Genomic DNA, 27660 nt, shown 5'->3' with positions numbered 1-27660 from the left:
GCCTATGGCAGGCAAGTTTGTAGCAGAAACAGAGCTACCATGTTATCTGAATTTCATGCTGTTGAACCAATGAAATCATTTGGTTTTGAAGCCACAATAGTAGCTGTGACAAAGATGTTTGCAACTGAAGACTTGCCATATCCTTTTTTCCCCTTTCTTCTCCATTGTATGTTCCAGCGTCACATGTGATATCATTATCAGTTTTGAGTTAATACCAAGCCACCATCAGATGATGTGTTTAAAAAGAAAGAAAAGAGGGTACAGTGAAATATGAAAATATGGTTGTTGAAAGTGGCCTACCCTGGACCACTGATATTCATTTCCTTTCTTATTTCACTCAAATGCAGCAAAGAAAAAATTACTATCTAAATGCTTCCAGAGGTTTCAGTGAAGTAGCACACCACTAATACTTTATTTGACACTACAGGATTGTTTCTGCTACTCATCTCCGTTAATGTGTATTTTCCCACATTTAGAGCAAGCTGACAAGCATCACACCAAATCTACCAAAGTCATCTCGTATCCTCCTACAGTCACTCAAGGACGACACTTCTCCGTACATCAGTCATCAGCAAACAGTTCAGGATAGTTATTCAACCTATCCTTCAGATCATTTATGTATGTATAATATGAATATTTGTGCAATCACAATGGAATCAAACACTGGTTAGTGCCGTGCCTTTTACTGCCAGTCAAATGATGAGGCAGAACATATGGTGTGCATCTTTAAAGAATGGATGTCTAAGGCAATGGAAAGGACGCAGTGGAAGCAGCACTCACTGTTTGACAATGAGATATCCCCAGGGGTAAGAACGACTTTTTTAAACCATCTATACAGTGATGTAGGATAAGGTCCCAGGTATCACACCCTGCAGTCGTTGAACCAAGTGAGTCCTCATTTGTGAGTAGTTGACAAAAACAAAAATTCAGAATTTTATAAGAGACTCAGTACCATTCAGACACTAGTATTTTGTTGACTGATTGCATGGTGTAATGAATAGAGTACAGCCTTCATGTGCAGAAGGTCTTAGGTTCGAATCTTGTGAGGCACTATAAATTTTTTTATTTTTAAATCTTTATCAAAATGACTATGATCATTATTTTTCTTCATTTAATTGGTTTAAATGTATTTTTTTATTTCTGTTCCTTTGTCAATCATTATAATCATCATATCAACTCTTATTTCTTATCAGCTTTTCTTTATATCATATTTTATCCTCTGGAATTTTTGTGAATGTGAATTTAATCACATTTATCTGTTATGACAATATTATGAAGTCTGGCGTCAGCTGCAAGAAACTGTGGTTGTGTGTGTGTGTGTGTGTGTGTGTGTGTGTGTGTGTGTGTGTGTGTGTGTGTGTGTGTACGCGTGCAGGCGCGCATGCTATTTTTGGAAAAGGCCTTGTTGGCCGAAAGCTTATTTTGTGAGTGTCTTTTTGTTGTGCCTACCTTTGACTTAGCATTTCAGCTATATGGTGAGTAGCAACTCTCCTTTACATAATACTGTTACATTCCAGCCTGGATTTTCCATTGTCTGTTGTAATATTTAATCTGTTGTAGCTATGAGGAATGAAATCAGAGCATCAAGTAGGTAAAAATTAGAGGGGTAGTAGAAATCCTTGGGTAACCGAAGAGACATAGAATTTAATTGATGAAAGGAGAAAATAGAAAAATGCAGCAAGTGAAGCAGGCAAAAAGGAATACAAACGTCTCAAAAATGAGATCGACACGAAGTGAAAAATGGCTAAGCAGACATGGCTAGAGGACAAATGTAAGGATGTAGAGGCTTATCTCACTAGGGGTAAGATAGATACTGCCTACAGGAAAATTAAAGAGACCTTTGGAGAAAAGGGAACCACTTGTATGAATATCAAGAGCTCAGATGGAAACCCAGTTCTAAGCAAAGAAGGAAAAGCAGAAAGATGGAAAGAGTATATAGAGGGTCTGTACAAGGGCGATGTACTTGAGGACAATATTATGGAAATGGAAGACGATGTAGATGAAGATGAAATGGGAGATATGATATTGCGTGAAGAATTTGACAGAGCACTGAAAGATCTGAGTCGAAACAAGGCCCAGGGAGTAGACAACATTCCATTGGAACTATTGACAGCCTTGGGAGAGCCAGTCCTGACGGAACTCTACCATCTGGTGAGCAAGATGTATGAAACAGGCGAAATACCCCCAGACTTCAAGAAGAATATAATAATTCCAATCCCAAAGAAAGCAGGTGTTGACAGATGTGAAAATTACCGAACTATCAGTTTAATAAGTCACAGCTGCAAAATACTAACGCGAGTTCTTTACAGACGAATGGAAAAACTAGTAGAAGCCAACCTCGGAGAAGATCAGTTTGGATTCCGTAGAAACACTGGAACACGTGAGGCAATACTGACCCTATGACTTATCTTAGAAGAAAGATTAAGGAAAGGCAAACCTACATTTCTAGCATTTGTAGACTTAGAGAAAGCTTTTGACAATGTTGACTGGAATACTCTCCTTCAAATTCTGAAGGTGGCAGGGGTAAATACAGGGAGCAAAAGGCTATTTACAATTTGTACATAAACCAGATGGCAGTTATAAGAATCGAGGGATATGAAAGGGAAGCAGTGGTTGGGAAGGGAGTGAGTCAGGGTTGTAGCCAATCCCCGATGCTATTCAATCTGTATATTGAGCAAGCAGTAAAGGAAACTAAAGAAAAGTTCGGAGTAGGTATTAAAATCCATGGAGAAGAAATAAAAACTTTGAGGTTCGCTGATGACATTGTAATTCTGTCAGAGACAGCAAAGGACTTGGAAGAGCAGTTGAACGGAATGGACAGTATCTTTACAGGAGGGTATAAGATGAACAACAAAAGCAAAACAAGGATAATGGAATGTAGTCAAATTAAGCCGGGTGATGCTGCGGGAATTACAGTAGGAAATGAGACACTTAAAGTAGTAAAAGAGTTTTGCTATTTGGGGAACAAAATAACTGATAATGGTCGAAGTAGAGAAGATATAAAATGTAGACTGGCAATGGCAAGGAAAACGTTTCTGAAGAAGACAAATTTGTTAACATCTAGTATTGATTTAAGTGTCAGGAAGTCGTTTCTGAAAGTATTTGTATGGAGTGTAGCCATGTATGGAAGTGAAACATGGACGATAAATAGGTTACACAAGAAGAGAATAGAAGCTTTCGAAATGTGGTGCCACAGAAGTGTGCTGAAGATGGGTAGATCACATAAGTAATGAGGAGGTTTAGAATAGAATTGGGAAGAAGAGGTGTTTGTGGCACAAATTGACTAGAAGAAGGAATTGATTGGTAGGACATGTTCTGAGGCATCAAGGCATCACCAATTTAATACTGGAGGGCAGCGTGGAGGGTAAAAATCGTAGAGGGAGACCAAGAGGTGAATACACTAAGCAGATTCAGAAGGATGTAGGCTGCAGTAGGTACAGGGAGATTAAGAGGCTTGCACAGGATAGAGTAGCATGGAGAGCTGCATCAAACCAGTCTCAGGACTGAAGACCACGACAACAACAACAACAACATTTAAATACTTGAAAATCTATTGATTAAAAAACAAAAGCCGATATAATCTATTTACACTGACTGTGTAGTGGGGTCATAAATGTATTTTTCGCTACAAGAAGTGAATTTTTATGGTAACTGACATACCAACATCTAAACCATAACATACATTCTTACAACTCTATGGACAAAATAATGCAGATGAAGGTTTAAATGAAGGAAAGAATTATAACTAAAACGAAATTCAAACAAAATGAGGAATAGAAATAATGAATGCATAACGTGAATTAAAAAAGTAGAATGATATAAGAAAAAAATTAAGTTAAAATTAATTCATAAAATTAATTAAAATCACACGAACAAAGATTTCAAGTGGAAAATCAATGACAAAAGAAGAATGACAGCAACTGAAGAAGTTGATATGATCATTAAAATAATGTGACAAAGGAACAGAAATGAAAAATTAGATTTAAACCAACCAATTGAATAAAAATACCGATTAAAGTCATTTTGATAAAAATTTAAAAATAAAGAAAATTTTAAAGTACCTTGCAAGATTCAAAACCAAGACGTTCTACACAGGAAGACTTTGCCACCTCTGTTTCAACACCAGTCAATGCTATGCTCCTTTTTTCATGTTATTGAGCGTTACACAAAATTATGAATTTTTTTTTCATAAATTACTCACAAACAAGGCCTCACCCGGGTGAATGGCTGCAGGGTGTGATAACTGGGATGTTAAGCTACATCACCGTGTAGATGGTTTCAAAAAGTCAATGACACCACTGGGGATCTCCCCTAGTGCGTACATATAGATCCATGACAACAGGTGCAAAAAGCACAGTGGAGCCCCTGTGTAGAAACAGCACCACTTACTTCTGCTTATCCTGATGTTGAAGTTGTAGGAGCATGCCCAGCACCATACATGCAGATTTACTGTTGTTTGGCCTAAACATATTATAGCTATCCCAGAAGAAACCCAAGCTGCTTAATACTAAGTACACAGTTTCCACTCTGTTCAGCAGCTAATTTGTGCAGACAAATTTGCCACCATCACAACTAGCTTCACCCTCAGAGCCACCACTTCCACTACTGTGGTAGTCATTCTATGAATTCAGGTCATGTCCAGTGCCACCACTACTGCCACCCATCGCTACACATTAGCAGCATTTCAATGCTGCGCTCCCTGAGATCTGATGGAGGTCTATGTGATGCCATCTCATGTCACTATCTACCAAGATACAAGAGAGACCTAAGAGTGAGGAGATGAAGCCCGAGCGAGATATGCCACAAATTATTTTTTTCTGCTCACAAAGCTTGTACAAAATAGCTGTGAACTAAATTGGGGATTTTCAAAATTAAAAAACAATATAAACATCGATAATGTAAATTAAAAGTCAAAAGATGTGCACACAAGAAGAAAGGAAATTATGCCTTAAGGTTGTTAATTATACACCTTACTGCTTCCGGACAATGAATGGGCAGCTACTTCGAAGTAAACTTTTACGATAACAAATCTCTTGAATAGTCATACTATCATAGCATATAAACATTAGCAGTCCCATGGATTATATTTATGATTGACAGATATTAAAAGCAGGTTAATGTATCACAGATGAAGAGGGCATGAAATAAACGACATAAATGAAACTTTCCAAGAGAGCAAACCCTGACCATGCATACTAAATGAACAATTAGTTTTTAAATTGTCTTAAAAATATTGCCATCATGTTGCTAATCAGGAAGAAATAAGGTTTCTGTCTTACCTTCACTACTTCATCTTTTAAGCTGACACTTTCCTTGCTGTCTTCATTGTTGCATACTGCTGGATTCTCAACAGTGCTTATGGTGTGTAAGTCTGCCTCTGGGTCAACCTCTTTTCGACGAGGTTGCATAAAATTCATAAGATATTGCCGCCGCTTTTTCCGCCAACGTTTTGAGGGATATGTGTAAATCTGGCCTTCTACAAGGCCAGGCATTCGTTCACGGGAGCTCATAAACAAATTTGAGTGATTCTGGGCAACGCCTGTCAAAAACAAATGCAAAAGTGAGGAATATGATACATGTCTTAGTAAAAGAAATTATGAACATTAAACTTAACACTTATGAGATGGGCCTGAGTCAAATTCTAGCACTGGTTCATGGCCATAACCAGACCTCATATCTACACAAATGTGCGCCATGCAATGATATAATTTTGCAAGTACATTCAGTAATATATATGGGTGCTGTCTGCATAATGTGTTGCAAACAAATTTAGTAAAGTGTAATAAATTAAAAGTCATCCCTCGAGATTCAGGCTCTCCCTTGAAAGTGTTAAGACAGCATAAAACTGAATTAGGTAGTATATTGCAACCATCAAGTTCTAGGCAAATCAATCACAAGAAACAGATTATCTCACCAAGTAAGGAAAGCCAGAACTAATGACTTAACCACTTCTGCCATCCGAACACACTTCCAGGACTGGACTAAATTTCAAATAGCCAAAATGATTAAAACAGCCGCTTGCGACAAGCAGCAAATCTGGGCTTGAGCCCCGGCCGATAAAAATTTTCATCGGTTTTGAAATATTCTACTGCTGATCCAGTTCTACTGCTGATGTGAGTTCATTTTTGACTGCCCGTTGATCGTCAATGCAGAATCCTAGACACTGCACTGCAGTATTTCATGCCATAGCAGGGAAATGACGAGAGAAAACAGTGTGTCACCCTGAGAGGGAACCACATAATACAATTTTAGCGCAAGGGAGAGTAAATACCAGGACAAATGGAGATATGAGTCGCTCCTGGAAGTGTGTTCAGGAAGCCAAAGTCCTTTAGGCATCTGCTCGTAACAAGCGGGAAATCCAGGTTCGAGTCCCAGTCTGGCACAAATTATCATTTGTAAATTGGTTGGTTGGCTGGTTTATTTGGAGAGAAAGGGACCAAACTACATGGTCATTAGTCCCTTTTTTCCAGATTCAAACACACTACGGAGTAAAATCATTCCCCAAAAGTGTCTGGGAAGTAAAAAAGTTGGAAAACTAACTGGGAACATCACTGAAAGAGAAAATGAAAGGGGGCAAGACAAAAGGAGAGAATGTGTACTAAAAGGGGAAAAAGCGGTAGAAGGTATTAAAAGCAAGAACAAAAGAGAATGAACAGCCACTCTGCACCACACTAAAATCTCCGGGCTAAATGACAACACTAGAGGAATACAGATGGAAAAAGATGAATACCAAGGCGAACAAACAGCAAAGATAGAGTAAGGAAGAGTTAAAATGGAGGAAGGGTGGAGGCCTAGGAGAGAAGGCCAGATGACACTCTTAGATTGTGTGATAGAAACCCACCCTCATGAATAAAATGTACAACTACATCAGCCATTAAGGCATTATCTCCCAAAACTGTTGACAGTGTGGCAGGAAGGTTTAAAGTCCATCATGGAACAGTTAAAACATGGCAGTCCAACAAGATGTTGACGACAGTCATGTGGGAACCACAGTGCCTCAGAGGTGGGTCCTCGTGACGGAGGAGGTGACCATGAGTCAGCCTAGTATGGCTGATGCAGAGCTGGCAAAGGACAACAGAGTCCATGTGAGTGGCTCAAATAGATGACTGCCATACATTCATTGTCTCCTTGATAGTACGCAGTTTATTCAGAGTATTAATGGTTTACCATTCAGTATCCCATATCCCGAAAACTTTATGGCATAAGACTGATCGGAGACCAGTCTCCGGCAGACCGATCTCCAGAGTTGGTTTATTGGTGGCCTGTTTGGCCAGCCTGTCAGTGAGTTCCTTGTCCAGGATCCCAGTATGTCCTGGGGTCCAAATGAAGGACAATGAATGTCCACTGTTTCCGAGAGCATAAAGAGACTCCTGGATAGTCATTGCCAAAGGATGGAGAGGAAAGCACTGGCCGAGAACCTGTAAGCGGCTTAAGGAGTCGCTGTGGATGATGGAGGACTCACCTATGCAGGAGTGGATATGCGCAAGAGCACGAGAGATGGCTACCAACTCTGCAGTGAAAACACTGCAGCTGTCTGGAAAGGAGTGCTATTCAGTACATCCATATAAGCGTAAGTGAAGTCAACGTGACCATCAGTGTACTATATTTCTGAGCCCTGGAACTCACCAAGAATAGAGAAAAATTGAAGGCGGGGGGGGGGGGGGGGGGGGCCTCAGGTGGAACGGATCCTTTTGGGCTTTGCAATAGGTCCAGACGACGCTGTGGCTGAGGTGTCGATGACAGAGGTGTACGTGGCTGGAACTGCAGGAAAGGTGGGAGAGGGAAAGTGTTGAGTTCAGTAAGAAGCAACCAGACACGGACTGCATTTAGAAACCTTGATCTGGGCTGCAGTTACAGAAGATAGATAACTGAGTTAGGGAAAAGGAGACAGCAATTTAGATGGAGAGGCGAAATGTGAATGTGGATGATATAATTTGCAAGCAGTTGTTGTCACATGATCTGCACTGGAGGAAAGCCAGCTTCTATGAGGAGCCTGTTCATTGGGCTTGTTCAGAAAGCTCCCATCTCAAGGTGAACTCCATAGTAGTGTATAGGGTCCAGCAGCCACAACACTGAGGGTGATGCTGAACAATACACCAAGCTCCCATATTCAAGATGGGACTGACAAGGGTTTTTTACAGCTGCAACAGTGTAGAGCAATCAGCACCCCAGTTGGTGTGGCTCAGGCACAGAATAATATTAAGATGCACTCTTCCTTACACTGATAAAAATGGGGAAGCCAAGTTAAGCGAGCATCAAAGACCAAACCCAAAAAGTGGTAAGTCTCCACTACATTATGTAGTTGATCATCAAGGTAAAGTTCCAGATGTAATGACAGTACAACAATGACAGAAGTGCACGACACAAGTCTTGGCAGCTGAAAACTGAAAGCCATGAGTGAGAACCCATGACTGCGCCTTTTGTATGGCTCCCTGCAACCAATGTTCAGCCACACCAATAGAAGAAAAGCAGAAGGAAATACAAAAATTGTCAGCATATAACAAGGGGGTTCTGAGGACCCCACTGCTGCTGCAAAACCACTAATGGCAATTAGAAGGAGTGGGATACTCAATACAGAGCCTGAAGAACCCCACTCTCTTGGATGTGGAGTGAACTGTGTGGAGCACGAATGAGAACTCTGAAAGTGTGGAGCGACAAAACATTCTGTATAAAATCTGGAGTGGGCCCTGGAGATGCCACTCATGCAGAGTAGCGAAGATGTGGTCTCACCAAGTGGTACCATAGATTTTCATCATGTCAAAAAAGATAGGAATAGGACATTGACACCAGGAAAAGGCTTTTCGGATGGCAAATTCCAGGTAGACCAAGTTGTCAGTGGTGGAGCGACCTTTGCCAAAACCACCCTGGGACAGAGCCAGAAGGCCCTGCGGCTCAAGGAGCCAACACCGTCACCAGCTCACCATAAGTTCGGGCAGCTTGCACAGAATGTTGGTGAGACTGATAAGATGATAGCTATGCACATCTAGCGGGCTCATACCAGGTTTTAATACTGGAATGATGATACTTTCTTGCTGTTGCGACGGGAAGTCGCCATCACTCCGGATAAGGTTGAAGACGGCAAGGATGTGGTGCTGGTAATCCACTGACAGATATTTAATCATGTGGGGATTGATGCAGTCTGGTCCAGGTGATACGTCAGGACAATCGGCAAGGGCACTGAGAAATTCCCCTTCACTGAAAGGAGCATTGTATGGCTCCGGGTGGTGTGGAGCAAAAGACAGGTGTTGCTGTTCCACACATTGTTTTAGGAGACGAAAGGCAGGGTGGTAATTCTCAGACGCAGAGGATTGAGCATAATGCTCGGCAAGACGCTTTGTGACTGCATTTGTGTTGGTGTATATTGCTTCATTTGTGGAAATTCCAGGTATACCTGCAGTGGACCAATACCCATAAAGGTAACGGAGCTTGTTCCAAAATTCGGAAGGAGAAGTTCGTGCTCTAATGGTGGAGACGTATTGACGAGTTGACAGACTTGGGCACAGAGCCATTTGAAGGCAATGACGTGCACCAGGAACCAGCAACACTTATGACGTTGGAGGGACCCCCCTATGGTCTCTAATGGCCGTAGTGATTTCCAGTGACCACCAAGGCACTGTCTTCCACCAGGTGCAAGTTTAGGAACAAGGGATTGCCGATTCAGCAGCAGCAAAAATGTTAGTAGTGGTGTTCTGGATCATGTCATCGATGTTGCCATGCAACAGCAATTCAATTGTGGTAGCGGAGGTGAAAGTGTCCCAGTCAGCCTTGGTAAGAGTCCATCTGGGCAAGCATCCAGATGAGTGATGCTGGGAAAGGACAGGAAGAGCAGAAAGTACTCACTACCACACAAGTCATCGTGAGCTCTCCAGTGGAGAGATGATAGAATGCCAGGACTGCAAATGGAGAGATCAGTGGCTGAGTATGTGACATGTGCCACACTGAAATGAGTGAGGGCACCTATATTCAGGAGACAGTGGTCAAGTTGAGTTAGTAGACTCTTGATATCCTTTCCACAACCAGTAATACTGGCTCTGCCCCCAAAGGGTTATGGTCAATAAAACCAACCAGAAGTAGAAAGGTGGGTTGAGGTGGAGCATTAGCACACGTATGCTGTGATACTTAATCACCCGGAGGAAGGTAGATTTTGATTTTGCAGATGGTAATACCCTGCGTTGTCCTCAACCTATCATGTTCAGGTAAAGACGATGGAGGTGGATAGCTGTCACACATCTCTGTCTCCACAGTACACAACAAAGGCTCAATAATACCTGAGATCTGGTGACTGTGATGGCCAGGAGAAATGTGACAATTCATCCTCATGCCCACAAAACCAGTCCTCAACAATGTGAACTGTGTGAGCAGGGGCCCTGCAATTTTGGTCTACCATGTAACCACTGCACAACAAACACTGCAGCATGAGATGGACCTGATCAGCCAAAATTCTCCCACAATTCTTGGCAGTAATGTGACCTTGCACAGTAACTATGGGGGCCATGCAATATCACAATATGGCTGTCCAAATCATCACAGAGTCCTCACAATGATGGTACATAAACTTGGCCAGGACTTAGCAACAGTGTGAAACAACTCTCATCTGATCAGACGACTTTCTTTCATTTGCTCTGTAGCCCAGGTTTTATAGTTCCAGCACCACATTTTCCTGTTACGGAGCATTTGTGTCACTAATGAGTAGTTCTAGCAGTACCATTTGCACTGAAATTCTCTGCTATGGAGGTCCCTTTGTTGTTTCGGTGCTGACAGGATTCACAAGTGCAATTTTCAGTTCTGCAGTGACTTTTGCAGCGACTTTTGCAGCTGTCATCCCCTTATTTTTTGTCACAATGGCCGTCTGTCACCATCATTCAACACACACTTTAATTCGCATTGTGATTTAGTGGGTGATGTTCTTCCACTTTCCCTGTATGCAGTATAAATCTTAGATAATATGCCTCTTGAAAACTCTTTGGCTACCTTAGAAACAGAAGCACCCACCATATGAGCACCAACAATTTTTCTACATCCAAATTCACTAAACTCCAAAATAATGAACTCACAACCACACAGAACACTATTCTGAACATGACTGACACTTTCAATGTACTGATGCACTCACAAATACATAGAACATTGTTGTGAACACAGCTGACACTTGCAACATACTGAGAACAATGCACAGGCTGCATTCTTTGTCAAATACAATTGCACAAGAGGCAGGCTTGGCTAGTATCTGCATTTAGGGTGTTCCTATATTTCTGGCCAACTTCTGTACTTCATATTTGCTATGATATCAAATGATATTATCACAAATTTAAGATCCATTCCAATAACTTCTCTTAACCATTTTTCAATGAAATTACCGCTATCACAGAATACAATTAATCAAAAAGAAACATCGCTGTCTTCTCGCTCTTTGCCTGAAAGCAGATTCCTCAAAACACAGCCTTTTCTTTCCTAGAAGTCATTTTCGCTTTCATTTCAGTCCTCTCCTCTTTTATTACCCCTTACACTTCTAAGACTTCAAAAGTGCTAAACTAATGATCATCATTCTTATTGCCTCAGATATTGTACACTATTTTATACATCATAGATGCTTCTGACACGAATAAATAAAAATTATTTATTATTATAGTTACTCTTACTGTTATTATTGCTAATATTATTATCAAGTTTGTTATGTAATATCTAATTAATATGATTCCTAATTCCTCCATTATTGTATCATCATTAATAATAATAATAAAATTATTACATTTTTTAATAATGCAAATTATTATTTTTGTCCCTGTATTTAATATTCACTCTCTCTCTCTCTCTCTCTCTCTCTCTCTCAATTCTGTATCGATCGCAAGTGGCCAAACATTGTCATAAGAGCTGTAGGAGAATAATCTAAATGCATATTTCATGTAAATATCGAACACTGTCATTCAAAATAAATTGTTGAGAGTTAATTTAAATAAAAGTCCAGAGAGCTTCAGAAAAGTTTCTTTTTTTTTGCCGTCAATAAATCTAGCAAAGTTGCAAAGACGCAGTAGACTGACTAAAGAGAAATAGTTACACGATGAACATTTGAAACCCAGAAAAGAAACAAAGTGTACTATCAAAGCAGTCAACTCTAGCACTGAAAGTCTTTCTAAATGCTAGAACACAAAGAATCTTTGTGAAATGGTTTCCCATTCCAATGGTCAAGAACGAAAGGTAGAACATAGCCCTTGTTCACTTGCAATTTGCATGTAGGAAATCAGGCAGCAGCTCGATGAAGGATTTCTATAATATCATCTGATGACGACACTGTCCACAATGAATTCAGGCACACACACACACCGAACTGCGAGCAATTATCTCACAACAACATGGCCTGAGAGCCCAATGTCATATACATTTGTGTCAAATCAGTGAAAATAGAAGCATACACTGTAAAACTAATTTGTGGTTCACAACTTATAGTATCACAAGAAACACTGACTACATCACTTACAAAATTGTGTGTTCATTTTAAACCATAATGTGTTTAGCATCAGCTCATCATCTCTGGTATTGTTCACTGTATTCAAATACTTAAATATGATCCACAAATACTAGATCAGGCTAGGGCAACTTTGGTGACCCACAGGCCTGATTCAAATAATTACTGAAGCTCTTAGGCCAGATCATCACGTGACGTCACAACAGAGTTCCTAGCACTTACAGTCACAACTATAGTGCCCATGACAATGTTGACAATGTTCATTGGGTAACACAATGACGTGTGTGGCACCCCTTTCCCGTCACGTCACCCCAACAAACTGTGCCTCACAACATGCATTTTTAGTGTACATTAATATGATCTTTACATTTAGTAACGCATCTAGAACACTGCTGCTATTCTTACTATGTTTCATAGAGACTGGCTGCCTTGCGTCGTAAAATGTCATCATGAGAAAATAAATGGCTATAAAAGTAATAACGAAGTTGGTCTGGAAAGTTCTCAGAATCACCACAAGAGGTCAGCACTAGTGCAACGATTTGTTCATGTGATATTCATTGACTATTGCCCATGAACACATGCCATGTCAGTGCTCTTGGAATAGAACTGTGGTGGTGAAGTGGTTCTGTTGTTCCTGCATAGTGATTTGCAAAGATGGGGGAAAAAAATTAAAAAAAAGAAAAAAAGAAAAAGAAAAAAAAAAATCAAGATTCGGAGCAGTGATTAAGTACTTCATAAAGGAAGTTATGAAAGCAAAGGGCATTCATGCCGATTTCCAGAATACACTGGGGGACTCTGCTCCTTCGTATTCAACTGTTGCCAAGTGGACAAATGAATTTAAATTTGGTAGGGAAAGGTTAGATGATTATTTGCGCAGTGGTCGGCAAATTGTGTCACTACTCCAGAAATCATTGAAAAAGTGCACAAAATGGCCATTGAGGATCGCCGATTGAAAGTGCGTGGAATTGATCACGTTTGCCAGATGTCATTGGAAATTGTATATCATATTTTAACTGAAGAATTAGAAATGAAAAAAATTATCTGCAAGATGGGTGCCGCAACTCTTGACACTGGATCAAAAACGCACGAGAATGGACATATCGGAACAATGTTTGGCCCATTTTAGGAGAAACAAACAAGATTTTTTGCACCAGTTTGTGACCACAGATGAAACTTCGGTGCACCACTATACCCCAGAGACAAAAAAAAGTCAAAGAAGTGGAAACATGCTGATCCTCTGGCACCATAGAAAGCAAAGACAATTCCTTTGGCAAGAAAGGTCATGGCATCAGTGTTCTGGGATGTGAAGGGGATTCTGTTTGTCGATATCTCCCCAATGGGCAAACAATTGCTGGAGAATACTATGTTAACCTCTTGGACAAACTGCAATGAAAGATACACGAAGAAAGGCCATGTTTAGCAAGGAAGAAAGTCATCTTCCATCAAAACATGTGCCACCGCCAAATTACACGAACTAAGGCATGCAATTGTTGCCACACCTGCCTTATTCACCTGATATGACTCTGTCAGACTTCCATCTCTTTCCAAGACTAAAAATTTTTCTTGGTGGACGAAGATTCACTTCAAACGCAGAACTGATAGTCAGAGTTGACAACTATTTTGCAGATAGAGATGGGATCCAGGCATCTGAACACTGCTGGACCAAATGCATTAATCCATAAGGAGACTACATTGAAAAATAAAATTTCAGTGATGCAAGTACTTTTTTTTCTATTCCGGTCTGAGAACATTTCAAACTACCCTCATGGTTGCAGTTAGTTCATTATAAATTACCTTCAATTTTAACAACTGCAGTATTCTAATACGTCAATACTGGACAATAATTATTTACTAATGTTAATATGAGGAACAACAAAAAAACAAAATATAGCAATGAGACAAGCAATCCTCTTCAACAAGCAATTAGCAGTAACTTAGCAATTCTGGCCACAGGCAGGTCATTAGAGTGTTTAAAATTTAGAATGTTGATATCCACAATCACTATTAGCAAGTACTTTTTAAATATTAGTCCAATAATAATTTTGTTGACTGATTGCACAGGTATGTGTTGTTTCTGTAAACCTAAATAAATTAACTCATCACTTCTCATTTCATTTTAAAAATTTGTTTAAATTTCTAAATTGCCTGAACTTAGCGTATATCAGGTGTAATTTACAGAAGCCAAACCGGAATAAGGCAAACAACAGAATAGCAAATATCTGAAAATATGTCACAGGTGCAGTACAATGCGAGTGCATTCCTCTCTCTCACTTGAAATGCTTCCATGGGCCAGCCTGAAAGCAATTGCGGGGCGGATCCAGCCTGTGTGCAGCTGGTTCCTACCCCCTCCCCTCCGCCCAATGTTCTAGATGTGTTTCTACTCTTATTAAAATGCATACTTCATTTAGGACAGGCCCACCTTTCATCACAAGAAACCTTCAGTTCGTAATGTAGCTCTTACACCTTCTGCATAGGCTTTTCATTTGGTACACCAAATTCAGCCATATGCTTGCCTGAAACTTCTCTCCCAGCAGAGAGAGCACACAACATTCAAAATTAGTGTCACACTGAACAGAATCAATACAATGAACAAGCGAGCAGGGACAATAACAAAGCATCTCTCTTTGGGTATCGAGGCTTAAATGTCTGTTCAAATTCTGTATCGTGTAAAATACATGTAAGTAAATAAATTTACACAGCCATTACCAATGAAAAAGTATTTCAAAAATAAGCAGATTTCTTCATGACTAATTTGTCGATGACATTCTGGCAAAACAATAAAAAAATGCATGTTATAGTTTTTAGGCCTAAAATAGACAAACAACCATGAACTTCCTATGATTTTTACAGAAATAAATTTGACCTCCAGACAATGACACATGGGTGTCAAAACATGAATGGGTAAATAAAAAAGAAATACATTGTTGTTTGTGTAAGGCGAAGTTCGAAAAACCCAAATACATCATGGCATATCAAAACTGGTCTATTACAACTTGTGCATGCATAATGTACTGTACAGTAGTGTGTGTGTGTGTGTGTGTGTGTGTGTGTGTGTGTGTGTGTGTGTGTGTGTGTGGCGCGCGCTGTAAATCACAAAAGGATTTACCTGAAAGCCAGCAAGTTTTCAGTTTTGTTTATGTGCCAGTTGACGATCCAATGCCTCTACTACTGGTGAAGTGTCACCATTGCTTCTAAATTATTTGCAATAAGAATACTAATTCTGTAGACAGTCATTTTTCACATTCCACTGTTTGAGTGCTTCATTAAATTCTGATAGCCAGTTTAAGCATGTGTTCATTTTCAAGAGCACAAATGGATGCAGAGACATCAGCCTATTAAGTATGTAACAAAAACCAAATGCCATGCACAGTAATACATCCCAGTCATCAATGGAAACGATGCCAATACCCTCTCCTTCGCCTCTCTCAGCTTAAATATAGTGTAGTCAGGCCTACTTCTCTCCAGAAAATGATTTAAAAGTCAGTATTATACAGGTTTATTTCTTGGCACTACAGCCCTTGAAAGGTCTTGGCCAGCATCGCGATATCCTGTCATTTTATCCGGTCCACGGCTTTCCGTCTCCATCCTCGGACACCCAGCTTTTTCACATCATCTTCAATTCTGTCCACCCATCTCTTTCTGGGACGTCCCTTCCGTCATCTGCATCCAGCCTTCCCATCACATATCTTCTTACATGATCTATCTTCCTCCGTTCTAACTATGTGTCCTGCCCACTACAGTCTTCTTATTTTAATGGTAGTAACAATATCAAGTTCTTCAAAAAGTTTTTCTAATTCTGCATTCATACAGATGTGCCAATCTTCTTGATGGTATATTGGTCCATATATTTTAGCAGTAGGTTCCTTTCCTCATTTGCAGTCATGATCCACATCTTGACACCACACTTAACAATTGGTCTTTTAATTGTTTTTTAAATGAGATTTTTATATTTTCATGATAGAAGCTAGCTCCTAAGCATGGCTAGTGCGGCAAAGTAGCATACATTGCCTGCTGCTATTCTAGCTTTCACCTCGCTGGCAATGTCATTTGTCTCTGTGATAGTTGATCCGAGGTATTTGAAGTCTGTCACGCTTTCAAATTACTTGTCGACTATCCTGAGATTGGGAAAGTTTCGTTGGTTGGTCGTTGCCATACATTTGGTCTTTTTGACATTTAATAACAGGCCAAGTTCCCTAGTACCTTTCTCCAGTTGTCGATAGGCATTAGCCAGCACAGCAGTGTTTTGTGCGAGTAATGTCACACCATCTGCGTAGCCTGTGTACCGCAATGAACAATTAAAAATGGTTCTTCCTCTATTTAACTCTGATGTTTATACCAGGGTCAAAGCTGGAACTTTTTTATGGGTACTTAAAGCTATCATTTCTATACGAAAATATTCAAAATACTCAATACCCTCAGGTGTTGCCCCCTCCTACAAACTACCGTATGGCTACCCTTGTCAATGGACATAACTTTGGAGTAAGCATCCACAAACCACTTATACACAATCATTTTCAGCTCAGCCACAAATGTTATTGGCGGCGTGTGATTTTTGCTGCACACTTATGAGGATTGTGTGTTCACATTCACTTGCACACTTGAAAATGAACACCTGCTTGAAACTGATCAGTAGTGCTTAATAAAGTACTCATTTAAGTTAACATCCTGTCGGAAATGATAGCATTATTTAAATTTATTGAACCTGTGGTGCCCACCCAGAAGTCATAATATATTTCTTGATTACAAATGCAATAGCATTCTTGATGAAAACTGATCTGCATGGCACACAAAGAATACCATAGTACACTGTGTCAAAGTCTGTTTGTTCTTTTGTGTCAAAAATGGGTGTCTACTACATTTCCTCATAACATTCTACAACAGTACCCCAGAAATGCCCACTTATAGAGCATTAATCAGTAATACCACATCAACTCACCAGGTCTACTCCTGTAAAACAACTGGTTTCTCTGTTTACTTTGGAGTCCTCCAATTTACTCATGATCTCCTACAACCACAGCCAAGATAACTGAAGGGAGTGTACTACTCAGAAACTCCTATTCACACACTGTTTTAACAGATCCACTGACTAGAGCAGGCACTCAGACTAGTGCAGCAGATAAGAAAAGTCTTCCGCTGACTGCATTTCTATGCTACAGTCATAACACAGTTCTCTATATCGAACATTCTAAATTCATATGGGTGACTGAATCCTAATAAATGTTACACATCAAGTACAACAGCTGAAAGGCACACTTAGGACAACCAAAACAAAGAGCTGTGAAGGTGTAGTGCACTCCTAGAACAGTGTAAGGTGTTTGTCTTGAAATGCATTCATCTCCAGATCCACATTATTTAATTTTTAATAATGGTTCCATTATACTGTGCATTTCAGAGTTTCCTCGTAGTCATAGGGTAGTGGTGCATATCTGAAGGCACTCTCCTGCCAGGAGTGCCCATCAAGCTAATGGAAACATGATGGGCATTACTTATTTAGAAACACTGCTTTCATCAGAGTATCTTCTTAGAATTTTGTATTTTATTCCCACGATAGCTTTGACAAATTTGGAATCTGTCTTGTCTTGTCTAGTCTCCACCTTCACGTCTTCAATTGTTTCTCCATTTCATCTTCCCAGAACTGCAATTCCATATTTCTGGTACTGTGTCAGCTACATTAACCTGCCTTCATCTTTTGGTACCTGAAAATGCTGTCTTCTGAGATGTAATTTCTCAGAGATGTCTTCATAAATCTTTACAAATTCCTTCAGCTCTTTGTGGATTTTCATTTGCTTCTGCTTCAGTTACTGATAAACTTCCTCATTTTTGTCACAATTCGTCCAGTGACACTACATTCCTCTCTCAATTTATCCCTGTGTGATACTAAACGTATTTTGCACATTTTCCAGGTTTTGTCATCACACGGTGTGTCCGCCATCTCATTTACTCAGTCTCATTCCTAACATATTTTGCAGATTTCACTGTTTTTGCAACATCTTATACAACATGCTTGGCATTTCTACCTCCTTCACCAAGCTTTTGGCTTTGCTAACCACTTCCTTTCCACAAATCCTGTGATTGAGATTTTTGGTCATTTCACACCATTCATTTTACATTAGTTATAACCAGGTTACGATCTGAATTTTAACAGTTTCCATCTAAAGTCCCTTCACACTACAGAACACAACCATACCAATGGCTGAAAATTGTAGACACAAGGAACTGCAAGTTCTGTTGGCATCCACTATACATTGTCATCCTTCTCCTCTGAAGACGCTCTCATATTTCGTCATTTGCTTATCCAGTGATGCAGTCTGGTGTTGTTGTTGTTCACATACCAGACCCCTGGTATCAGGTCCCCAGAGCAACTACAGTCCATTACATAAATGTGATGTCTTAATATCCATGCTATCCATTTCCAAATTGATGTTCCTGGCCATGTCCAAATAATCTTAATATGCTAATATAGAATCCATGTCCGGAAATCAAAAACTACCTCTCGCTGCCCAACAGTTACTTCTTTCTGAGAAGGCAATCTGCTTATACACTGAAGCACCAAGGAAACTCTTTTAGGCATGCATATTCAAATACAGAGATACGTAAACAGGCACAATACAGTGCTGCAGTCGGCAATGCCTATATAAGACAACAAGTGGCTGGCACAGTTGTTACATCAGTTACTGCTACAACTATAGCAGGTTATCAAGATTTAAGTGAGTTTGAATGTGGTGTTATAGTCGGCATACGAGCAATAGGCACAGCATCTCTGAGGCAGCAATGACGTGGGGATTTTCCCGTACGACCATTTCATGAGTGTAACGTGAATATCAGGAACCCGGTAAAACTTCAAATCTCTGACACAGGGTTGCCACAAGTTTCCCCAAGTGATATTGCCTAATATTCCCCTGATTCCCAGACAAGTTTTAGGATTTTTCCCTGACAAACTTTGAGATCTCAAGGGTCGATTAAGATGAAAGATAAAAGTCTGTCTTTGCACCTACGGTACAAGAAACAATACTGCAAACGAGGAAATATTCAAAAACACTTAAACGCAGATAGCGTTTCCTGATGTGAGCAAAAATCTTGAGTACTGACATCAACATATTTTGTAATGAACTGTTTTTAGATGGAGAAAGCAAGCCAAATGGTATGTGCATTTCATTAAGACAACTTAGGTTATTTTATTTCAATAAAATGAAACGCTTTTGGTGACAAAAACACGCATTTCCTTGGAGCTGCAAGACAAATTTAAAATACCTTTACTCATTTAAGAAATAACTTCGGAAAAAAATAGGGCTCGAGCTGTATAAGGAGGGGAAGAATTGCGTAAACTACACTGTAGGTGACTGCCAATAAAATGTTGGTTCTACTATGTTAATTATTATCGGTTATTACCCAGTGTGTTATTCCTGTTATTTTAAAGGTATTGCACAATTCTTCTTTTGAGAAATATATGAGTACATGAAGTACAAACTGCGAGCAACTGAAAATTTTCTACTTCTTGCGGTAAATACTTTCTAACATACAAACTACTTTTGGAGTACTAGAACAAATAAAATGTCTATAAAATGCCACACTCCCATATTTGCAGTGAAACAGTCACAATTCCTCTAATACATCATGGCCTCTGGCTTGCTGAGGAGCACTCCTTGGTCCATGGATCAACCATGAAAATCCGCTGTATTACACCACACACAAATCCGGCCTGAAGGCAGATTGTTGAGACTAGATCTAATGGGCAGGGCCTGCACATTAGAAGGGCTTCAGATCAGCAGGCCTGATACATTACAGATACCTACAGAAATGGCCTGTGGTATTGGCCCATTGCAGAAATCCACTCGTATGGCCAGCTATTCATGAGCCACAGACAACATGTCAATGAAATAAGACTGCGGTGATCAATCCATGTAACAGATAACTTGTTCAAATACTATGAGAATCAATAATAATGAAGAAATGTAGTAAGTCAGTGTAAAGATGATTGCTGAGCCACAGACAGGAACACAGAAAAGACAATCATCCTCTCACAACAACATTTTCAGCCATAACTTTTGTCAGAAAATGAGAGCACACACACATTCATACAATCACTCAGTCACAACTCGCACACACGTGACCACTGTCTAAGGCCACTGCATCTACAGTCTCTGAGAATAAGATCCAAACAAACCACTCCTCATGTCTCTCTTCAGCAGTTGCTAGGCTAGCGACAAGAAGTGATGGCAGCACTGACTGCAAGCTAAGGGGAGTGTTAGGAATGGGAGAAGCAGTAGTAATGAGAGAGTACAGAAGCAGTGCACGTACTCAGCTGCACCTAGCTAGTGACTATGCATGACACCACAGTAAACAAACCATTTCATCTACTGAGACAAAAACGAGATTTTTCCATTGTTTTTTTCAGGTTTCCATGATATTTCCCTAATTTCCCTTATGTGTTTGAAATTTCCTGATATTCCCTGATTTCCAGAATCTGTGGCAACCCTGCTGACAATGCTGTGGCTGGAAAAAGATACTGCACAAACAGGATCAACAGCAGCTGAAGAGAATCATTCAATGTGGTAGAAGCGCAACCCTTTCACAAACTGCTGCAGATTTCAATGCTGGGCCATGAACAAGTGTGAATCATTAGCGAAACAACATCGATATGGGCTTTTGGAGCTGAGGGCACACTCATGTACCCTTGATGACTGGGCTTACCTGGGCCCGTCAGCACCGACATTGGACTGTTGATGACTCGAAACATGTTGCCTAGTCAGACGAGTCTCATTTCAAATTGTATCGAGCACATGGACATTTATGGGTATGGAGACAACCTCATGAATCCGTGGACCCTGAATGTCTGCAGGGGACTACCAAGCTGGTGGAGACTGTGGAATGGTGTGGGGCGTGTGCAGTTGGAATGATATGGGACCCTTGACAGATGTAGATACGACTCTTGGCAGGTGACACACTTGTAAGCATTCTGCCAATGCCTGCATCCATTCATGTCCACTGCATATTCTGACAGACTTGGGCAATTCCAGCAGGACAATGCAACACCTCACAAGTCCAGAATTGCTATAGAGTGACTCCAGGAACACACTTCTGAGTTTAAGCACTTTTGCTGTCCACCAAATCCCCAGATATTAACATTATTGAGCACATCTAGGATGCCTTGTGACATGATGTTCAGAAGATATCTCTACCCCCTGAACTCTTATGGAATTACGGAGAGCCCTGCAGGATTCATGGTGTCAATTCCCTTCAGCACTACTTCAAACATTCCGCGCTGTATCGTGCTTCAGTTCTTCTGCAAGCTCACGGGGCCCTACATGATATTAGGCAGGTGTACCAGTTTCTTTGGCTTTTCAGTATCATTATATGGACTTTATCCTCCAAGTTCTTGCATGTGGCTACCATTGGTTTTTCATTTTTGCAAGTCCCCTGTATTGCATCAAAATACTGTATTTCACTGACTTCTGGTGGTTTTTATACAGTACCATAACTTTTCAACTCTTACATTAAAAAAAAAAAACACACATCGAGTTCTCATCAGAGTTAACACTTAAAGAAAAGTTGAAATTCTAAAAGATAAACAGAAAAACTAAAAAGTCATTCACACAAAGTAACGTGTTAATTATGGGGGGGGGGGGGGGGGGCAGACAATAAGACTTGAAGAACTATCTTCAGGGGTATCACTCACCTAGGAAGATAAGTCTAAAGAAACTGACTTGAAATCTAAAATAATGCTGCAGTAGGAAGAAGAATGAGAAGAATGTACTGGAGGAGAATGCTCCATTCCTACTATTGTGAAATCAGGTTGTATTGCCAAGTGGAGTTGGCATCTTTTTCAACATCCATGGGAATACACGTGAATTTACAACAAATGTGCTTGTATTCATCACAAGATTTTTCTACGCTACATGTAACAGCTATATTGTGATACATATGCTCATTCCTTAGTTTCTAAACACAGACTTAAGTACTTTAGGAGGTGCATGAAGGTCGATCTTGGGTGTTGGACTTATATTTTGCAACACAGAAAAGCGTATTCTGTCATCAGTGTTAACTGTAAGAAATAAATACAGTATATTCCAAACCACACTTTGGGAGGGGATGTTTAAGTATCTCTCTCCCTCATAGAACACACACACACACACACACACACACACACACACACACACACACACACACACACACACACACCACTGCAGTCAATGCATGTCTTGTGCAGTTGCTGAAAGATATCTCAAGTCGTCATGGATTATTGGTTGGTTGGTTGGTTTAAAAGGGGGGGGGGGGGGGGGGGGGGGGGAGCGGCCAAAACTGCGAGGTCATCGGTCCCTTTCCCCGAGTAGAACAATTACCCAAGGGAAAGAAGAAGAAAACAAAGATGATGTGAAAGGAAGAACCAGAAGAATGACAGACAACAAACACTACAATGGACAAAACACGATCAGAAAACCACAGAGAGACACAAGGAACAGGGAGAAGAGTTTAAAAACAAGAAAGCAGATTACCATGGCTGGCTGAGCATCAGAATAAAAAAGGAAAAGCCAGCCATTCTTCAACACATTAAAACCTCCACCCTAAAAGCCCTAGGGTGGAGGACACAGAGGGGCAAAGGACATGTGCTAAAATTCAGATCAAATGATAAAACCCACCCTCACAAATAAAATGTAAGACTAAAGCTGCTGTTGAGGCATTGTTGCCCAACACCGAAGGTAGGGTGCTGGGAAAGTTAAAAGTCTGCCTCAGAGTGGCTAAAAGTGGGCAGTCCAGCAAGAGGTGGATGACTGACATTTGAGAGCCACAGCGACACTGAGGTGGGTCCTCGTGATGGAGGACGTGGTGGTGGTTAGTGTTTAATGTCCCGTCGACAATGAGGTCATTAGAGACGGAGCGCAAGCTCGGGTTAGGGAAGGATTGGGAAGGAAATCAGCCGTGCCCTTTCAAAGGAACCATCCCGGCATTTGCCTGAAACGATTTAGGGAAATCACGGAAAACCTAAATCAAGATGGCCGGAGATGGGATTGAACCGTCGTCCTCCCGAATGAGAGTCCAGTGTGCTAACCACTGCGCCACCTCGCTCGGTGATGGAGGAGGTATCCATGTGTGAGCCACATATGGCCAATGCAGAGCCGACAAAAGGGCAACTGATTCCTTGCGAGAAGCCCATAGGGAAGACTTCAACACATTCACAGTCTCCTTAATGACACTCGGTTTGCTGTGCATACTGTTATGCAAATCTGTCTCTCACGGCCAAAACACCTTGCGGCATAAGACAGAGCGCAGATCAGTTTCAGAGAGGCCCATCTCCAAGAGTGGTTTCTGCGTAGCTTGTTTGGCCAGCCTGTCAGCAAAGTCATTGCCTGGGATTCTGATGTGTACTGGGGTGTACACATACATACACACACACACACACACACACACACACACACACACACACACACCACTGAATGACTGGACCATTCCAGGGCAGAGATGTACTCCTGGATGTTCGCTACCAAAGGATGGCAGGGGTAGCACTAGTAGATGGCTTGTAAGTTGCTCAGGGAGTCAGAACAGAGAAGAAACAACCCATCAGAACAGGAACAGATGTACTGAAGTGCACAAGATATGGCCACAAGCTCTGCAGTGAATACACTGCAGCCAGCAGACAAGGAACACTGTTAAATATGGCCTCTGTGGACATAGGCGAAGCCAACATGACCATCATCCATCAAGCCATAGGTGTAAACAACTTCAGAGCCCTGGAGCACATCAAGAATCAAAAGGAAGTGACAGCAGAGAGCGGCAGGGTTAACAGAGTCCTTAGGGGCCATGCAAAAGGTCCAGATGAAGCTTCAGCTGAGGTGTACACCATGGGTGGTTCCAGATGCACAAAACTATTGGCCTATATCTCTGACATCAATCTGTTGTAGAATTTTAGAACATGTTTTTTGCTCGCATAAAATGTTATTTCTTGAAACCCAGAATCTACTGCGTAGGAATCAACATGGATTCCGGAAACTGCGATCGTGTGAGACCCAGCTCGCTTTATTTGTTCATGAGACCCAGAACATATTAGATACAGGCTCCCAGGTAGATGCCATTTTCCTTGACTTCCAGAAGGTGTTCGATACAGTTCCGCACTGTCGCCTGAAACAAAGAGCCTATGGAATATCAGACCAGCTGTGTGGCTGGAATGAAGAGTTTTTAGCAAACAGAATACAACATGTTGTTCTCAATGGACAGACGTCTACAAGGCGTTAAAATAACCTCTGGCCTGGCACAGGGGAGTGTTATGGGACCATTGCTCTTCACAATATATATAAATGCTTTTCGCAAAAGTTGCAGCATAAGAAAGTTGCAGTGAAATGCAGGAAGATCTGCAGCGGATAGGCACTTGGTGCAGGGAGTGGCAACTGACCCTTATCATAGACAAATGTAATGTATTGCGAATACATAGAAAGATTATATGATTATATGACAGCGGAACGAACACTGGTAGCAGTTACTTCTGTATAATATCTGGGAGTATGCGTACGGAACGATTTGAAGTGGAATGATCATATAAAATTAATTGTTGGTAAGGCAGGTGCCAGGTTGAGATTCATTGGGAGAGTCCTTAGAAAACGTAGTCCATCAACAAAGGATATGGCTTACAAAACACTAGTTCGACCTATACTTTAGTATTGCTCTTCAGTGTGGGATCCGTAACAGGTCGGGTTGACAGAGGAGACAGAGAAGATCCAAAGAAGAGCGGCGTGTTTCGTCATTTGGTAAGCATGATAAAATTACGGAGGTGTTTAGAAAACTAAAGTGGCCGACTCTGCAAAAGAGGCGCTCTGCATCGTGGTGTAGCTTGCTGTCCAGGTTTCGAGAGGGTGCATTTCTGTATGAGGTATCAAACATATTGCTTCCCCCTACTTATACCTCCCAAGGGGTAACGAATGTAAAATGAGAGAGATTCGAGTGTGCACGGAGGCTTTCCGGTAATGACAGTGCCCTCCGCCACACACCGTGGAGTGGCTTGCTGAGTGTAAATGTAGATGTAGATGTAGATGCGCCCTCCAGTGGATAGATGGGAGAAGTCCTGGGCTGAAAATTGTTAAAGCAATAGCCAAGTAACTACCATGAGCTACACTGAAATGTGTGGCGGCCCCAGCTCTTAAGAGGCAGAGGTCGAGTTGGGACAGTACATTTTCGACACCTCTGACACGGCCAGTAAGCAAGGTACTACCCCACAAGTGGTTATGGGCATTAAAATCTCCTAAAAGTAGGAAAAGTTTGATCAACTCCCTAATCAGTGCAGTCAATATGTTCAGGGTTACTGCACCATCTGGAAGTGCATATCCTGACATCCACACTCAAAGAGTAGTTTGAAGGGGCACTGGTTCACTACATACTGAGTTCAGGACATGAACACAAACTCCACCTGACACACTATTACATTCGCTACAGTTCTTGTAATATCCCCTGTAGCCATGAACAGCAGGGGCACGCATTGCCAGGAATCAGGTTTCCTGCAGGGCAATACAGAAAGCAGGTGTAAAGCTTAACAGTTGCTGTTGCTCAGCCAGGTGGTGGAAAAAACTGCCGCAATTTCACTGGAGGGTGATGCGATCGTGAGATTGGGAAAGCATGAAACATTCAATGAGGCAGTCTATGCCTCAGGGTCACCTGCTGCCACCGACTTATTTCCTGAACAAGCTATATCCATTGTGTCTGAGGGTCTGGCAAGATCTAGGTCCTCAGCAGATGCCAGAATCTTGACCTCATCCTCAGGCGCAGAGCTTGTAGGCAGTGGTGGTGTGGGTGAACCGCAATTCCCATGGTCTTGGGGGTCATCTTTTTTGCTGATCCTTGTGTTTTTCTGGCTGGGAGGGCTTCACTGATTCAGTTTCTGGAACTGAGGATGATTGTGAAGCCCTACAACCAGCTGCTTTTGGGCACTTCAGCCACTAGCAGGTGTCAGCTTCCCCACTATCAGAAACCTGGGAAAGGAGTGACCCAAAGGATACCTTCCTAGCAAGAGGAGCAGAAGACGACTTATGCTTCTCGAGCTGAGAAGTGGGGACCGGTGTCCCCAATGGTTCTACATATACATATATACTCCACTAGCCACCAAGTGGAGTGTGGCGAAGGGCACAATTCACACCAAAGTTGTATTTCTCCCACTCTGTTCCACTCGCAGATCACACAAGTGAAAAATAACTGTCTGAACGCCTCAGTACGAGCTCTAATTTCCCTTACCTTTGAATGGTGATCATTGCACGATTTGAAAGTTGGTGGTAATAATATATGCTCTACATCCTCGGTGAATATCAGATTTCGGGAATTTAGTGAGCAGCTTCTTCCATTTAGCACGTCGTCTATCTGCAAGTGCGTTCCACTTGAAACTTTCTACAAAATTTGTAATGCTCTCACGATGGCTAAATGTACCAGTCAAGAATCTTGTCACTCTTCTTTGGACCTTCTTAATCTCTTTAATCAGACCTAACTGGTAAGGGTCCCATACAGACAAACAATATTTTAAGACAGGACGAACTAATGTATTGTAAGCAATTTCCTTTGTTGAAGGACTGCAACATTTCAGGATTCTACCAATAAATCACAATCTAGAGTTCGCTTTGCCCAATACTTGTGTAATCTGATCATTCCATTTGAGATCGTTTTGAATAGTCACACCCAGATACTTGACGGATGTTACCAATTCCAAAGGCTGGGCATTTATTTTGTACTCGTACATTAAAGGGGATTTTTGTCTTGTTATACGCAGTAGGTTGCACTTAACTAATATTGAGAGATAACTGCCAGACATTACACCACACATTTATTTTCTGCAAATCCTCATTGATTTGTTCACAACTTTCATGTGATACTACTTTCTTGTAAACTACAGCATCATCGGCAAACAGTCTAATGCTGCTGTCAATACCATCAACCAGATCATTCATGTAAATCGTAAAAAGCAATGGACCTATTACGCTGCCTGAGGCACACCTGAAATTACGCTTGGTTCTGTTGAAGTCACCCATTCAAGACAACATACTGCTCTCTGTCTGTTAGAAAACTTTCTATCCAACCGCATACGTAATCGGATAGACTGTAAACGTGCACTTTTTGGAGCAAGCGACAGTGCGGAACTGAATCAAATGCCTTTTGAAAGTCAAGAAATATGACATCGACCTGGCATCTAGAGCCTGTTGTACATCATGCACATTGAGGCCCAGCTCTGT

The 27660-nt window shown here is 41.1% G+C and overlaps 1 protein-coding gene across 4 annotated transcripts in view; it reads right to left on the bottom strand.

The window, feature by feature from the left end:
- The window catches only part of LOC126334690 (zinc finger protein ubi-d4), a 229701-nt gene that overhangs the window by 164488 nt on the left and 37553 nt on the right, over positions 1–27660 (bottom strand). For all 4 annotated transcript variants that reach the window (XM_049997177.1, XM_049997179.1, XM_049997180.1 and 1 more), the window contains exon 3: positions 5280–5539. In XM_049997177.1, coding sequence (XP_049853134.1) covers positions 5280–5539 — 260 coding nt within the window. The remainder of the gene's footprint in view (positions 1–5279; positions 5540–27660) is intronic.

The sequence above is a fragment of the Schistocerca gregaria genome, chromosome 2 (genome assembly GCF_023897955.1).
Source record: "Schistocerca gregaria isolate iqSchGreg1 chromosome 2, iqSchGreg1.2, whole genome shotgun sequence".
Classification (NCBI taxonomy): domain Eukaryota; kingdom Metazoa; phylum Arthropoda; class Insecta; order Orthoptera; family Acrididae; genus Schistocerca; species Schistocerca gregaria.
The sequence above is the reverse complement of the archived record's forward strand: the minus strand, read 5'-3'. Positions and strand labels throughout refer to the sequence as shown.